Below are 14,797 nucleotides of genomic sequence, written 5' to 3' on the forward strand. Positions count from 1 at the left end.
TTTCCCCAGGGTATGCAGAATGTTGTTCATATGCTGCTCGATTTCTCGGCACATGAGTCTGGCCCATACAAATTGAATGTTGCCAGCAACATAAGACGTAAGACGTAACATTTGTGAAAACAATTCGTGTACCTCTGCTGGCAGAGTATGAACAAAAAAAGGTATGGCCAATAAGCTCAAACACCTAACAACATTTCAACAGCGGGCCTCGAACCCAACCTCACTTTGTACTCCTCAACATACCATGCGGCTGCTTTGCAGGCTTTCGAAATGCACTAAAAAATACCAACTCCAAGCGTTGGATATGATATCAGATGCGCCAGAGCGAGACAACTATAGGAGCGCACACGGAACAGGTGAGAGAGGGCATGCATTGACTCCCAGAGGGCGCCAACTTTTGAAATGAAGAATATTTTTTTTTCGCTCAGCATCGGAAATTATCATAAAAAGTGCGAAGAATCCCCCCAAAGAAAAGGAAGTGCGCCACTCTTTAAAAGATTAAAAAATTCTTCAAAATATATTTATTCCAGAAATAATTTTTGCTCATTTCTGATAAGCAAAGCAAAACTTTTGGAACGTGCAACATGCTGGGGGACTGGGGCCTGACTTGCGGATAAGTGAGTTCGCCACAGTTTCTGTTGGTTTGTCTCCCACTTCTTGAAGAAAAAAGCAAACAAAATTTGTGATTTAGCTTAGCGTGACCTTGGCATTCGAGCTATTAAATCTGTCGCACACCATATACTATATATAGTTTTTGATATTGTGGAAAAATCTATGGAATACTCAAACGCGCACGTATTCTGTGGCGTTGGAGTGAATTATGCCCCATGCCCCGGGTCGCACAAATTGTTTATAAACAAAATGTGACCAAAAAAGAAAATTGAAAGAAATAAAAGTATTTTTAGGGTTTCGCAGAGTGCCACAAACAAGGGAGAGAGAGAGAAAAAGATATAGCTAGAGAGAAAATATATAGATTCGTAGATAAAGATTGATTGAGAAGTACAGAGATATGAATATGGTATATAGATATGGCTAGGTATATAGACCTTGAGATGCGCCTAGAAGTGGAGATAAAAACGTATAGATAGATGTAGAAGGAAGGTGGATAAAGGCTAAAGAAATTGGTTGATACTTGTTTATGTATACAAAAGAGTGGACGGAAGTTTATAAAAAGAGTTTTTAAAAAGGAATCTATAGATAGATGCATAGATGTATCGATGGATAGATATAAAGATTCTGAGAGGTAGAAAAAGATCTGAACAGATAGATTGATAGTTGGTTAGGAGTATAAATAGATACAGAAATAGATCGATTCATAAGTGGATAAACATATGCAGATATAGATGGATAGGTAGATGGTCTGAGGAATATATTGATCAATAGATGTTTGATGTAGAAATAGTATTAGAACTGTATTGAATAATAGATAGATAGTTAGATAGAAGTAAGCCTGCATAGATCTATGATACATGATCAAGGAGATGGCTAATTGAATGAATAAATATTTATCCTTCTACAAAAATAGTTCAATTTCATTTCATAAGTATCTAGAAAGTAGTTAAAGCACACAAACAATAAAGATAGACAGACAGACAGATAGAAAGATACACATGTAAATATATATGTATATGTAAAAGAAAGACAAATAGAAATGGATCGATTCATAAGCAAACAGACAGACAGCCAGTCAGGCAGACAGATGGGCTGCAAAAGTGAACGGATGGGAAAGATAGAAAGATGGATAGATAGACTGGATTGGATGACTGCTTCCGCAGTGCCTCTTCTCATGGCTAATTGGTTATGCTGAACCCGCATCATCTCCAGACCCAGACCCAGACCCAGAGCCAGAGTCAAAAACCGCCATCGAGCTTTAAATTCCATGTGAAAAAGAGTTTTAAGGTCTAGGGTTTGCTTAGTTTTGGACTGTGGTTTCTGCTGCCGCTTCTAGTGTCTGCTGTCAGCTGGCAATCAACAACAAAGTCAGCGAAGCAGCAACAAGGTAAACATCAGAGTCAGTGCCGCATGCCGCATGCTGCATGTGGCCGGAGTCGGAGTTGGCAGAGGGATTACAGGGAGCCCCAGGGCTAGGTTAAAGTCAAAAAACAAAAACAAAATAGAAGCAGACCTCAAACTAAAGCGTGAAAAAATGAATGAACAAAAAAAGTATCTTTAAAGTTGCATTGTTTAAAGGAGAGAGAGAGAAGGAGAGAGCTATAGAGATACTGGAGTGGAAATTAAAAAGCAACGAATGAAGGAGTAACGGAAAGGTTTCCACATGGCAAAGTTGAAGAGTTTGTTGCATGCAACAAGCGGAAAATAATTATAAATTTTAAGTGTCAGATAGAGGGAGGGAGAGAGAGATAGAGAGAGAGATCCAAAAGTATCTTTTGGTTTTTTATTTGGGATAATTTAGAGGCCGCTTGGGTTACGGATACTGACTGATAGACATCGCACATTTTCAGACTTAGAAATTCATAGGTGAAGTATCTTCCCCCAAACCAAAGAAGTATCTATGTATCTGTGTATCCTATGCATCTCCTACGTTTCTCTGTTTGTGAATGCAGCTCATTTTCATCCGGGAACCGACTGCCTGCCAGCTCTGGACTGTGGGAGTAGGTTTCGCTCTGCGGTCTCTGGTCTCCGTCTCTGGTTCTGGGAGTCGTCGTCGTCGCTGTCGTTGCGGCTGACGACCATCGCAATTAACAACTTCAACGTTCGTTGCATCCACACACAGCGTACAGCGCACCGCACACCACTCACACACCCACCCACACACCCCCACCCACAGTGACTGCTCAACTGTGCCGCGCCACAGAGAAGAAGTGGCGGTCGGGCAGTGGCAGTGGCAGTGGCAGACAAATTGCAGCACCATTTGAGACAAAGACATAAGGAGACACACACCGCAGAGAAGAGACTTCTTCTAATGTGTGTGGCAGAGGCAGAGGCAAGAGCTCGTGAAAAATATGCAAGAAAAAAGGCCACCAAAACCGAAAAATATATCTTTATATAATTCCAACAAAAGTCGGAGGAGGAGCTGCAGCATAAATTTCCAGGCACAATGGGAGTCCCAGATGGGAATCCAAAGGCCTGGGAAAACAGAACGAAAAAAGGTACGAAAAAAGGTGGAAAAAAGCTGGCAAAAAATAAAGGTAGAAAACGGTTTACTTCTACGTGGATTTTGGCCAGGCTTAATTAGCCGCAGTCGAGAAAGAGGGAGGGGGAGGAGGAGGAGGAGTGGGAGACATTCAGAGACCCAGACCCAGAGCCAGAGCCAGAGACATTCCCTCGCAAAGCACTTTATTAGCCCCCAAACTATGCAATGGAATGGGGGATTAAACGTGCGAGAAACTATGCAATGGGGAGAATAGTTAGAGCAGCGAGAAATACCAAGAGAAAACTATGCGAATTGGAGAGAAAACACAGAGAGAGAGAAGGATGGAAGCGTACCCAAAGGCATCTCAAAAAACACCATGCAAACATCCAAACAGGACGACAGAAAACTTTCTGCACGGCAGGACCTTTGGCATTTTCTCTCGTAGCGGCGGCGGCACGTGGCACTCATCGTCGCAGTTTGACAAGCACTGAACCGTATACAATCTGACCTGAACCCAAATTCAATTTTCAAACTTGAACAAACATCATTTTTAGTAGAAAAGAAAACGGACGATAGACGGGACACGGAGGGACTTCCCGGTCGAAGAGTCAACCTAGTTTTGCCTCAAGACGTTGCCCCAGACTCCGGGCCAGACTGCTTGCCACACAACCCCCACCCCCAGCCCATCTATAAGAGCCCGCATAAAAAGTTTTTCGAAAAGGCACTCGACGGACGGGGAGACGCTTGCATCTTGAGTAAAAAAAATGCGGCAGGATAGGGGTGGATCGAAGGATGGAGGACCCAGGACCGAGGCGGCATGTGGCAGAGCCTGCACTTTGTTGCACTGCACACAAAAACCACTTGTGGGTAAGAGGGGGCAGATGGAAGGGTAAGGGGGTAAGGGGGTAAAGGGGTAAGGGCAAACATAGGCATAGGGACAGAGACTCCTGCACTTCCTGCGCTGTTTGATGAAAAAGTTTGCATCCGAAAATTGTTGCGAAAACTAAATTAAAATCTGAAAAGGCCATAGAAATTGTGGATTGGAGGGGGTGCGGGGAAAACTATATTTAAATATATATATATATATATATATAACTATATTTAAGAACCAAATGGTATTCCTATTTCATTTATTTTTAATCATTTAAGCATTAAATCTGTAAGATTCTGTATCTGTATCAAGTTCAACAAGTGCCGCCGTCTATCAGCTTCTGCATGAACTACATTTCATAGTACCCTCAAAACCCACCTAGAGGCGCCACTGTATTGCTTGTTAGTTCTAAACAGCAACGCAACCGCTAGAGGGCAGCACTAAAGCGCCACCAAGCGGCTGTTAAGCGAAATCTTCAATAAACTAGTTCCACAAACAACCGCGTACACATTTGGCGCCACTTCAAATTGAAAAATGCCGCCGTTTCTTAGGAAAACTCTCAATTTTAAATAAAAAACGTGCAGAAATCGCATTTAAGGCCATTCGTTTCGAAGCCAAAACCTCGAAGAATTACCTGTCATTCATTCCATTTAAAATTTAATCAAATTTATTGCAAATAACCCGAAAACAAAGGCCAGGGCCAGCGGCCACACCTGACAGCTGCCAAAAACTTTAATAATTCCAGCAGCAGCTGAATTTTTGGATGAAAGAAATGTGTCGTAAAAATCGACAACCACCACACGCCACAAGCCACACTCCACACACCACACACTACTTAATCCCAACAGAAACCACACCCGCAATAATAACTGGAGGAACGAGAGTCCCGACTCCGAGTGTGTGTCCACAATTTGCCTATTAAACGAGTCTGGGTCTCTGGGTGTCGCTTGCGGATCCCAGACAAAGCGCAGAGTATGTCAAATTATACAGATGTTGCCACCAAAAGGTGCATGTCATGGCGAGGGAGAGGGAGAGGGGTGCCCTGTACATGGAGAGACATTTTCCATTGTGTCGAGGTGGTCGGTTGCCCATTGTCCCTCCCATTGGCAATTTTTATGACCGTCCGTAGTGGCGGCAATAAAATGGGAATTTTTACTACTTTGCCCCTCCATTCCAGAGGAGATGCACTTTTATGGGTCAAACCAGAGGGCAGGCATCCATCGGAGCGGCAGTTGGATTATTGGAGCACCAGAGCATATGCCCGGGGGCTAACTGATGGCCCATTGTCGTAGGTCGGGTGCGATGTACGTGTGCGCGCGATGCCGGTGACCTTTGGCCCTGATTCCCATTTCGCCAGTCCCCCATTACCCCATTGCCATTCCCATTCCCATTCCCAATCCCGCTACCGCATTTGGTACCCACCTGAGAAAAGTATGCGGGCAGAACGCATCGCTGGTCATCCAGTCGCGAGCACTGCACACGCTCAAGCAGCTCGAACAGATCCTGTGTGGCACCGCGCAAACGTTCCGGACTGTGGGTGACGCTGCCACCGCCACTGCCTCCTCCTCCTCCGCCTGCAGATGGCGGCTGCTTCTGTGTGTTGGCCATGAAGGCATGCTGACGCCTGCAACAAGAAAAGGAAAAGGAAAAATTAACAAGGGACAAGAAAAAACAGGAAACGTTTTAATAATAGTGCACGCAAAAAGCTAATCACTAGAGCAAATTTTTCAGTCTCCATTCGCGAGGCACTCCACATGCAATCTTTTCATGGTTCAGCGAAAAGTCGGAGAGCCGGGAGACGTCGCGTCGTCGGAGACAGACGTTCAATTGAGTGAACAAACTCGAGTGTCACTCGAGGAAGGGTTAGGGCGGGGGAAAACCCCCCTCTTGATTTCCGACAGTATGGGAATCAGGGATACGATCGAAAGAGTGCCACTAGAGAGCACAAGAGAGCCCAAGAGAGACTTCCTGACTTCAAGACGACTTGGACTTCGATGTCGATGAAGGGTTTGTCGGTGGGTTTTGAGGTTCTTTTGGCAAGGAACTGATTGAAAGGAAACAAATCTTTGGGTTTCAGCCAAGGAGAAACGTTTAAGGGGGAGAAAGAGCGAGTGATTGAGAGGCGGCCTCTGAAAGGATTGTGAGTAATGCAGCAGTGCCCCTCAGCTGGCCTTTCTTCTTCTTTCCACAACTCTGACCCTTCATTCTTTCATCACTCGTGTCGGGAAGGCATCCATAATGTCAGCATCTGTTGCAAGTGCTGCACCCATTCCCCATAGACTATTCTCCAATTACCCCCTGACCTAAGCCCCGCTCTAGTGCCACTTTCCTAGAGGCACTTCAAAAAATCAACACACGCTCATTCAGAGCGATGTATGGGGACTCTCTCTCGCTTTCTCTTTGTGGAATGATCGCGCTCATCAGCGAAGAGTCGTGTCTTTGATATCCTTTTCCCATAACTGTCATCGTTGCAGGAGGAGAACGAGAACAGCAGAGTGAGGGAGATGCGCTAGGTGTTAATTTATGAGTGACAGCCAAAAGGAGTTCATGCGAGTCCTCCTCTAAATGGTCTCCTCTTTCTCCCTCGTTTCGTTGTTTTTCCAGGGGGGGGGGGGGGACAAATGTGGAGCAGACAGACAGCTGCAACAGCGGCATCCAACAATATTGCCCAACAAAACTGAAACAACAGAGTAAACATCCTCTGTTTTTCGGACGTCCATCGTTCCTCTTCCGTGTTCCCCCCCATGGAAGGACGGAAGGAGCCTCCATCCTGCGTGTGTGTGTGTGTGTTCATTTCGAGGCGTTCGTCTCTTCGTCGTTTGTGTGTCAACATCCGAAATTTCACAAAAAAATAAAGTCACACACACAAAAAATAAGTATAAAATATCCTCTGGGGCGACAATAAAAACTCTCCGTAAAAATTGAGAAAAATATTTTTTGGTGAAGAGGCCACTCATAATTCTCTCATTCTCTGAAGAGTGCGTGAAGAGGCGGGCCGCTCGAGAGTGTGGAAAAAGAAGGAGGCAAATAGAGAGGAAAAGGCTTGAGGGCTTAGAGAGTTCTTGACTTCCCAAAGGGGACACAGAAGGAGGGACGAGTGGCCATGGGATTAAAGGAAGAATATGGAAATCTATTATTTGGGAAAAGTGATTTTTAAAGTGCAAAAAAAGGTTCTGAAAATGAAAGTTACGAGACCAACAAATTCTAGAACCGAAATGAAGAATATGATACATTTTTCCAAGGATTCCCAGGGTTCTCCGACTCTTCTTTGATTCGCAATAAAATACAAATAAAATCTACGTAGTTTACCCCGTCATTCCTCGATAGTTTCCCCAACCCATAAATCACAACTTGAACTACTTTTTTTCTTCCTTCATCCTTCGATAACAAACCATAAAACATTCCGTAACCTTCAACCTTCAATACAATTTCACTTTTAGAACCGGCATTCGCTTTCAACATCAATCTCTAACCCAACAATCGCTTCATATTTCCAAGCTCTTCGCCCCATAAATCAATCTATTTGCTGGCCGCCCTGCCCCTTCGGTAAACGGAAGTACCCTTACCCACACATACAATTTTTAGTGTTTTTACAACTCTGTGGACATGGGACTGTTGGCTTGGCCACAACTAAAATAAAACTATTTTTATTGCATTTTTATGACAATTTTTCACATGAATTGTTCGCCAAATCGCCAATGAAATCGAATTCTGTAATAAAATTGAGCGAAAGTCGACTCCGCGGAGAGGGGATGGGATGGATGAATGGGAGATTTTTGGATTGTTAAAAGTCAAAAACTGCAAAAATGGCACCAACAATGGGAGCGTTGATGAGGCTTAACCTACAGTTAAGAGTGCAGTGGGGTGGGTGGGGTGCACATCTCATGTTTAACCTACAGTTAAGGCCACAAGCAAAAAGCCACCCACAAAACAGCAAACAGTCGCTTCCTGCCTTTGCCGGGTACGCCTGCGCCGAAAAAAAAGAGGTATCCGGTGGTGGTGGTGGTGGTGCCTCCTCCGTTTAGCTCTCGTTTCAAAGTATTTTCTGCCATTGTATGCCACACATTCAGCGTCTCATTATAATGCAATTTCCAGCCCCCTGAACCCCGGACACCGAACACCACCCACATAATTAAAACCTATTACACGGCAGAACAAAAAGCGTTAATTCTGAGTAAGACGGGGCATGCCCCGTCCTTTTAGTCGAATGCCCAGAAAATGTTCATTAAATGCAAATTTATGGGTCGCCCAGCCACGCCACACCCCCTCCCCACCCTGGCAACCACCTAACCCCTGAGCCCTCCCCCTCAATCTCTGGGAGCCGAGCACCTACCTCATTTGGCATGCGCAGCGCATTGCGCGTGTTTAAAGTTTAGCCGCAAAATGTTGCAAGTACTAGGCAGGAGATGGAGGAGGAGGAGGGGGAGGGGGTACAGTGGGGTCATGTGTTAGAAAGAAAAACAATTAACACAAACAGCAACAAGAACAAAGCCACAGCCACAGCCACAGCCATAGCCATAGCCATGTGTGGCGTTGACAGTTCTTTGCAGGGAAAACCCTCGGAAGAAAAATGGATGGGGGGATCTTTTCCAAAGGGAAGGGGAGGTAGGGAATGGGAGTGTGGCTTCTACAAAAGTTTTGGGTTAATATATTCCCAAAGAACGAAGAGCGCGTACATTGTGTTGACGTGGGAAATACACTTGTTCTTTGAAAGAAAATAAGACACAGAGGAAAACAGTGAGGGAAGGGGAAGAGAGAGAGGGAGGGAGAGAGGGGATGTTCAAAGATTGAGAGACGATAGGAAGCTGGCGGAGAACACCCTGAAGTCAGAGCACAAGGAAATGATATTGTGACTTCGATTAGGAGTCGAGATTTCATTTATTTTTGTGATTTCCCCAAAGAACAGAGGAAGAAGCAAAGGAAGAGAGTTGGAGGCCAGCAGATGGAGTAGAAATGATGAAGGATAGTGGAGGACAGTCTGAGATATAAAAACATTTAAAGTCAGGCGAGTTAGTGGAAGAAAGTAGGCCACAAAAGTAGAAAGATAGGAAGAGAGGAACCCTAATGGAAAGAACACTTTTCCTTGGTATTTCTTCAGGAAAAAAGGGTCATAACGAAGGCAAAGAAGACAAAGAGGGTTAGAAATAAAGGATCTAAATAATATTGGGAATATTGTACTCGATAATGAGCCAATTTCTCCAAGAAGAGAATGCATTGTGTACCAGAAAGAATGCTAGAAAATACGATTGTAGGTATGGGAGTTGATTTTCCCCTGAAATACAGATCCCCCCTTAAAGGGAACTGATTATGGTTTCCCTAAAAGAGTCAAATTATTTATGAATTAATTTTCCAATTAAAATTTCTATGACATATCCCTAGGCGCTAAGTGGAAAACGTTTTTCCAAAGACATTTCCCACACTCCCTCCTCTCTCGCCCAGTGAAAAATGACAGGAAATGTCCAAACGCCAAAGGAAATCAAGTCCCAAAGGACCAAAGTGTGTCCACACAAATGCATAAGCGGTGAAGGGGGGGGCGAGCGAGAGAGGAAAAGTCATAGACACTCATGCATTTTCCCCATTTTCCAGCTAATAATGGGTCACACACAAGGCATATAGAAGTCGCAACTGAAAACTAGAGCAGAAAATGCCAGATAGCAATCGCAAGGGTGGCCAGGGGAGGGTCCTGCCCGCGTCCAAGGAGTGCGATGCACTCGCTCTGATAACCGCGCACAGGACACAGCGGGACGGCGGGACAGCAGCGGACATGTGTGTAAAAGGGATATACGAGTACAGTGTGGCACCAAAAAGTCAACTCTGACCAGCTTCAAGGGTCGTTGACAGGACAGGACAGCAAAGGACATCCCAGAGGGGCACAGAGAGCTCTTGTAGGGTCCTGTAATTAATACGAGGAATATATGCCCATAAGTGCTTGCCCTCGAAACTAAATTTATATGAAAAGTACGTGGAAAAACCGCATGAAAATTACTCAAGTCCTTTCAATGCAAAAATGTCCTTGATCACATTTATGATTAATGTTTTTTGTTTTTTTCGGCAGGCGGCGGCGTCCTTGCTGAGAAAAACGAATTTCAAAAGGAAAGCCCGTTCGCAGGGAAATTTGGAAAATGGGCAAGACAAGGATATGCATTTTTAGGGGTGGGCTGCCGCAACCCCTTCTTCTCGTTTTCTTTTTCTTTTCTTCTGCTGCTGCCTCGTATGGACATCACATCGGTTCGTTTTCACATTATCCTGAATGTCGCGCGGCTACATCCTGCTACACTCCTGTCTCGTGAATTGTCATTAAAATTAGTTCCAACGCGAGACGGAGTCTCGGAGAGAGAGAGTCGCCGTTTCCTTTCGAGGGAGAAAGGATTTGCGCCGAAAGTTTTTCTCATTTCCGGCGGAGTACTCGCCCAAGAAGTCCTGCCAGGAAGGGGGTTGCTCGGAACCCGTTTCCCCGTTTCGTTCAACCTCATAAATGCAACACGTTCCAAGCACTCGAACGGACGGACCCTCTGGCTCGCTGGCTCTCCCTCTCCCTCTCTCTGGCTCTCCAAAGATGATATCCTTCAAGAAAGTACAGGCAATCCCCGGCTTCCTTTTGGCTCATAAATTAGCCACAAATTTGCCGGAAAACTTCCACCTCCGGCATCATCAAAGTTTCCTCTTTCGCATTTACATATTTTCATTTTTAATCGTTCCGTTCTCTCGTTTTTGGGTTAAAAATTACCCAAATTTTGTGGACATTTTCCTGGCAGACGGGTTTTTTTCTTTATGCGCTGACAGCTTTTGGAAATTTATTGCCTCAATCGAAGGAAAGAAAGTTGCTTTTTTGGGTGTCAAAAAGGTGAAAGTAAAAGAGAGGCAGCTGCTTGAGCGGTCAGTGGAAGATTCTTGTGGGATTCTGGGAAAATCTTCTCCTAATTTTGATGCTGTTTGAGATTGAGATTAAGGACTGACACTAAGTAGACCCAAATGTGCTACCAGTTCCGTCTACAGGGTAGAAAAATGAGGTCCAAAAGTGAGTTGTAGGACAGGATTTTATGGCTGGCAAAGAGATCATTGCAGGATCTCTGGTCCCATTTGAGGACAGTTATCAAATGGGATTGCGGCCCTTGGAATCATTTGAGATGAGAGTTCAACAAAAAGATCAATGGAGCAGGCAGAGATCTCAAGTTGGGACAGATTGAGGCTACTTTGGGAACAGATTAACTTTAAAAGGTCAAAAGGAAGGGGACTCTATGGGTTGTTCCCATCTTTGGGTACGTCTTTGAGCGTAGTTTCTGTTGGAGAAGATCATCAGTGATCTTTAGGAACAGAATTTATGCAAAAATAGACAACAAATGTAACAGAATTGAGTTAAGATCAATTACAGATAAATCTAAGAGACATTTATGTGAATTATAAGCGAGGATCAACGATAGATGGAAGATCTCTACTGAAGTTACAAAGTTTAGAAGTTTTAGAAGTCATTTACTAAAAGATGGAAGAAGAGATCTCTGAATACGATAGAATCAGATAGGAAATAAACGATAGAAGATCTGCAAGATACATAAGGTAAGTTCTAAGATCGAACCAGAGTCTCTTACAGTACAGATCCGAAGGTAAGACCTATACCCATCACTCCCATACTCTTCCCAAAGAGACATTTTCATTACAGAGCCTCCTCAGAGACGTTTCCTAATTAAATCGCCTCTATGAGGCTCTGTTCGAGTGTCGTCTCTCGACCAAAAGCCATGGATAAATATACCAAAACGAAAAGCGACATCAACAAGTCAACAAGCCATTTATTCTGGCCATCATTTTCCCCCAGATATCCCGCCTATGCGATCCACTTGAAGTTCAATTTGACACGCTATTCCCCAAGCGGCAAGGAGGAGGCTCCTCCTCCCAGAATAAAAGGAAAGGAAAGAAGAGAAACAACCTGTTGCCGGTTGGCCAAGGCAAGTGCAAAATGCAGCATGAAAATGCTGGTAATAACCGTTTAAATGTTGATATTTTTAATGCCTTTCAGCCACAGCGGGGGGGAGCACTCACTTACAGGGTATGCACGGACGTACATATAGAGGGTCACTTTGCATATTAATGAAGCGCTTCGTCAGTTAGTCAGCGAAGCTATTTATAAGGCACTGTGTGCCCCCTCCCCCTCCCCCTCCACGTCCTTTTTTCTGCTTTTTTCGGTATTGAAATTAATGTGGACAAGGCACGCGCTTCTTCATTTTGCACGTGCCACAAACAGTGGCACCCTCCACCCCTCCCCCCTCTAGTGTGTCTCTGCGAAAATCGTTGACCAAAATATTTGGCGCGTTTTCTGGCACCAGCTGCCTGGCACCTCTCTCTTTCGCTCTGCATTACTCATCGATGGCTCAAAAAGATACAAAGATACACATGTATCTTTTGCGGCTAATCCACTCCTTCCCTGGCACCTCTTCAGGCCCCCTCTTTATGTGGGCGTCCCACCATCCACGAAGGTCGAGACTTGTAATCTTTGGTGTCAAATCTCTGCCTCGGGGTCTGTCTCCTCCGCGGAGTCTCGTTAATTTGCAATTATCATGTGGGCCGAAGCGGGGAGATTGCCTCATGTGGCAGCAACAAAAAAAACATTATCCACCCGTCGTCAGATCGACGGAACTGAGAAAATTTGCCATGCATTTCCGCTAAACCGAAAATTTTGACGACATTGAGGGATGGCCGTATCGCCATCCGATTGAGAGATTGATGGATTGCTGGATGGCTGGATGGATAGGTTGATTGGTTAAATGGTTAACTGGTAGCCGGTTGATGGCTGCTGCGGTGTCGCTGTGTCGCGCACAAATGTGTGGCAAGTCCATCGTGTTAGTAGGTTAAGCGTTAAGCGTCGCGTCAATGGGGGGCGATTATTACGACACTCATTTGGAAGAGCGTTTAAAAACGCTTGGGAGTGGAGTGTAAAGCGCGAGCGTTTAAAACAGCTAGGAGTGTGATGTCAGCGTAGAAAACCGCTCGTGAGTGGAGTGTGTAGCGAGAACGTTGAAAGCCGCTTGGAAGTGTGATGCACGCGTTTTAATCGTGACTTTTCTTGGCACCAAGAACATTGGAAGGCGATTTCTACGCGACTTTCAGGCGTTTTTATATACGCGGTTTCTTCTAGAAGAAGTCTTTAGCGACTTTTAAGCGTTTGCTAATGTATCAGTTTTTGGAACGATTTTTGAACCTGCGCGTTTTCTTCATTGTGCGAGCGTTTTTAACAGCCACTACTGTAAAGCGAGCGTTTTAAGCCGCGTTATTCAACCAACTTCTTGCACTGCTCAAATCGCCAGCGTTTTCAAACCGCTGGCGTTTTCCGCGCTGCTCTTCCAGCCAATAAAAAGCGCCTCAAATTAATTTGATTGCCTGCTAATGCTGCAACTTCCTCCACAAATGCAGAGACTTCTAATTATGTTGGCTGCTGCCGCTGCCGCTGCGGCTGCCGCCTGTCTGTTGCCGGTGTTGCATGTCTGTTGGTCATTTACTACTGACTCTGGCTTAAACCCACCCCTGCACCCCCTTCCCTGCTGCTGCTGCTGCGCCCCCGCCCCTTCCACGCTTGGTAGCCTTAGGGAAACAGTTGGGTTTAGGTGCGGGTAAAGTCGCGTTGGAGTCGCGTAGCCTAAGCAAATTATGATTGCACGTCTGCGATCTCTGTTTGAACTCGCGCAACTCTCAGACATTGAATATTTCTTTTTGTTGGCCATATGTGTGTGGGTTTTGGCCAAGTGATTTACCGTTTTTTTTTCAGTGCCGCTGCCGCTGCCTCTGCCTGCTGCTGATCCTAACAAATCGATAAGCAATGCCGAATATACTTATGGGAAACACTGTTTGCCTATTGACTTTGCAAAAAAAAAAAAGAAATCCACTAAAAAAACATAGAGGAGGATGGCTTCCGGGAGAGGGAAGGGTGCGAAAACTAACAGCCGCAGGACTTCTCTCCGAAGGGGTTAAGGCATATCACCTTACACGGGGTTTCCATCCCCCTCGCCACTCCTCTCTGCCCCGCTCCCCGCACACAGCTGTTACATAGGAAAACCAGCATCATCATCATCATCATGATGATTGGGCACATCATTCATTAATCATAAATTTAATTAACAAAACAGCCAAAAAGGAAGTCGAAGCAACACAACAAAGAAGGAAGGAAAGGGTTTCTTGGGATCTCCTTGAAGGAACAAACAAATCCCCTGATAATCCCCCGATAAACTCCTTTGCACATTTTTGCGGTTTTGTTTCGGTTACGGGAGTGCCTTACACACACACACACACACACACACGCACACGTTCGACAAAGGAAAAGCCAACAAACAAATGACAAAATTGACAGGAGTTTGCAAAAAAAAAAAAAGTACCAAAAGGAAAGGGCTGGCTGCCCCGCCTCTTTCCCATCGATGGGAAAATTTGCATATTTTATGCGACTGATGCGCCATAATTTAGGGGCGCACTCCTGTCGAGTGCGGCATTCAATGGATTCAGCCTAATTATGGCACATTTCATATTCAAATGGCACAAATCACAATCATTTCCATAATATCTGCACACCAATAAGAGATACAAGAGACGGGAGTCGGGAGGCAGGAGGCAGGAGGCAGGGGCACGGCGGTTCTATCAATATTTGCCCAGATGAGGATGACATTTATGTCACCCCTCCTGGATGCTAATGAAAAAAAAAGAAGGAATATATAGGGTATAGAATATACATACAGCAGATTTTTCATGTAACGTTTGCGGGCCACCAATGTGTAGGACTCTTTGTGTGTATGCGTTAGATATTTCATTTTGTTTGCTTGAGATCCAAAAGATATATATTGATGAGATTCGAGTTT

At 44.8% G+C, this 14,797-nt stretch overlaps 1 protein-coding gene across 3 annotated transcripts in view; it reads right to left on the reverse strand.

Annotated features, from left to right (window-relative positions):
- RapGAP1 (Rap GTPase activating protein 1) overlaps positions 1-14,797 on the reverse strand; it is a 103,109-nt gene that overhangs the window by 42,060 nt on the left and 46,252 nt on the right. For 2 of the 3 annotated variants that reach the window (XM_015180336.2, XM_015180335.2), the window contains exon 2: positions 5,388-5,589. In XM_015180336.2, the coding sequence (XP_015035822.2) occupies positions 5,388-5,589 (202 nt within the window). Of the gene's footprint in view, positions 1-5,387; positions 5,590-14,675; positions 14,789-14,797 lie in introns of those variants that run through there. The other variant, XM_002132522.3, reaches the window with a different exon arrangement.

This window comes from Drosophila pseudoobscura, chromosome 4, assembly GCF_009870125.1.
Source record: "Drosophila pseudoobscura strain MV-25-SWS-2005 chromosome 4, UCI_Dpse_MV25, whole genome shotgun sequence".
NCBI lineage: Eukaryota > Metazoa > Arthropoda > Insecta > Diptera > Drosophilidae > Drosophila > Drosophila pseudoobscura.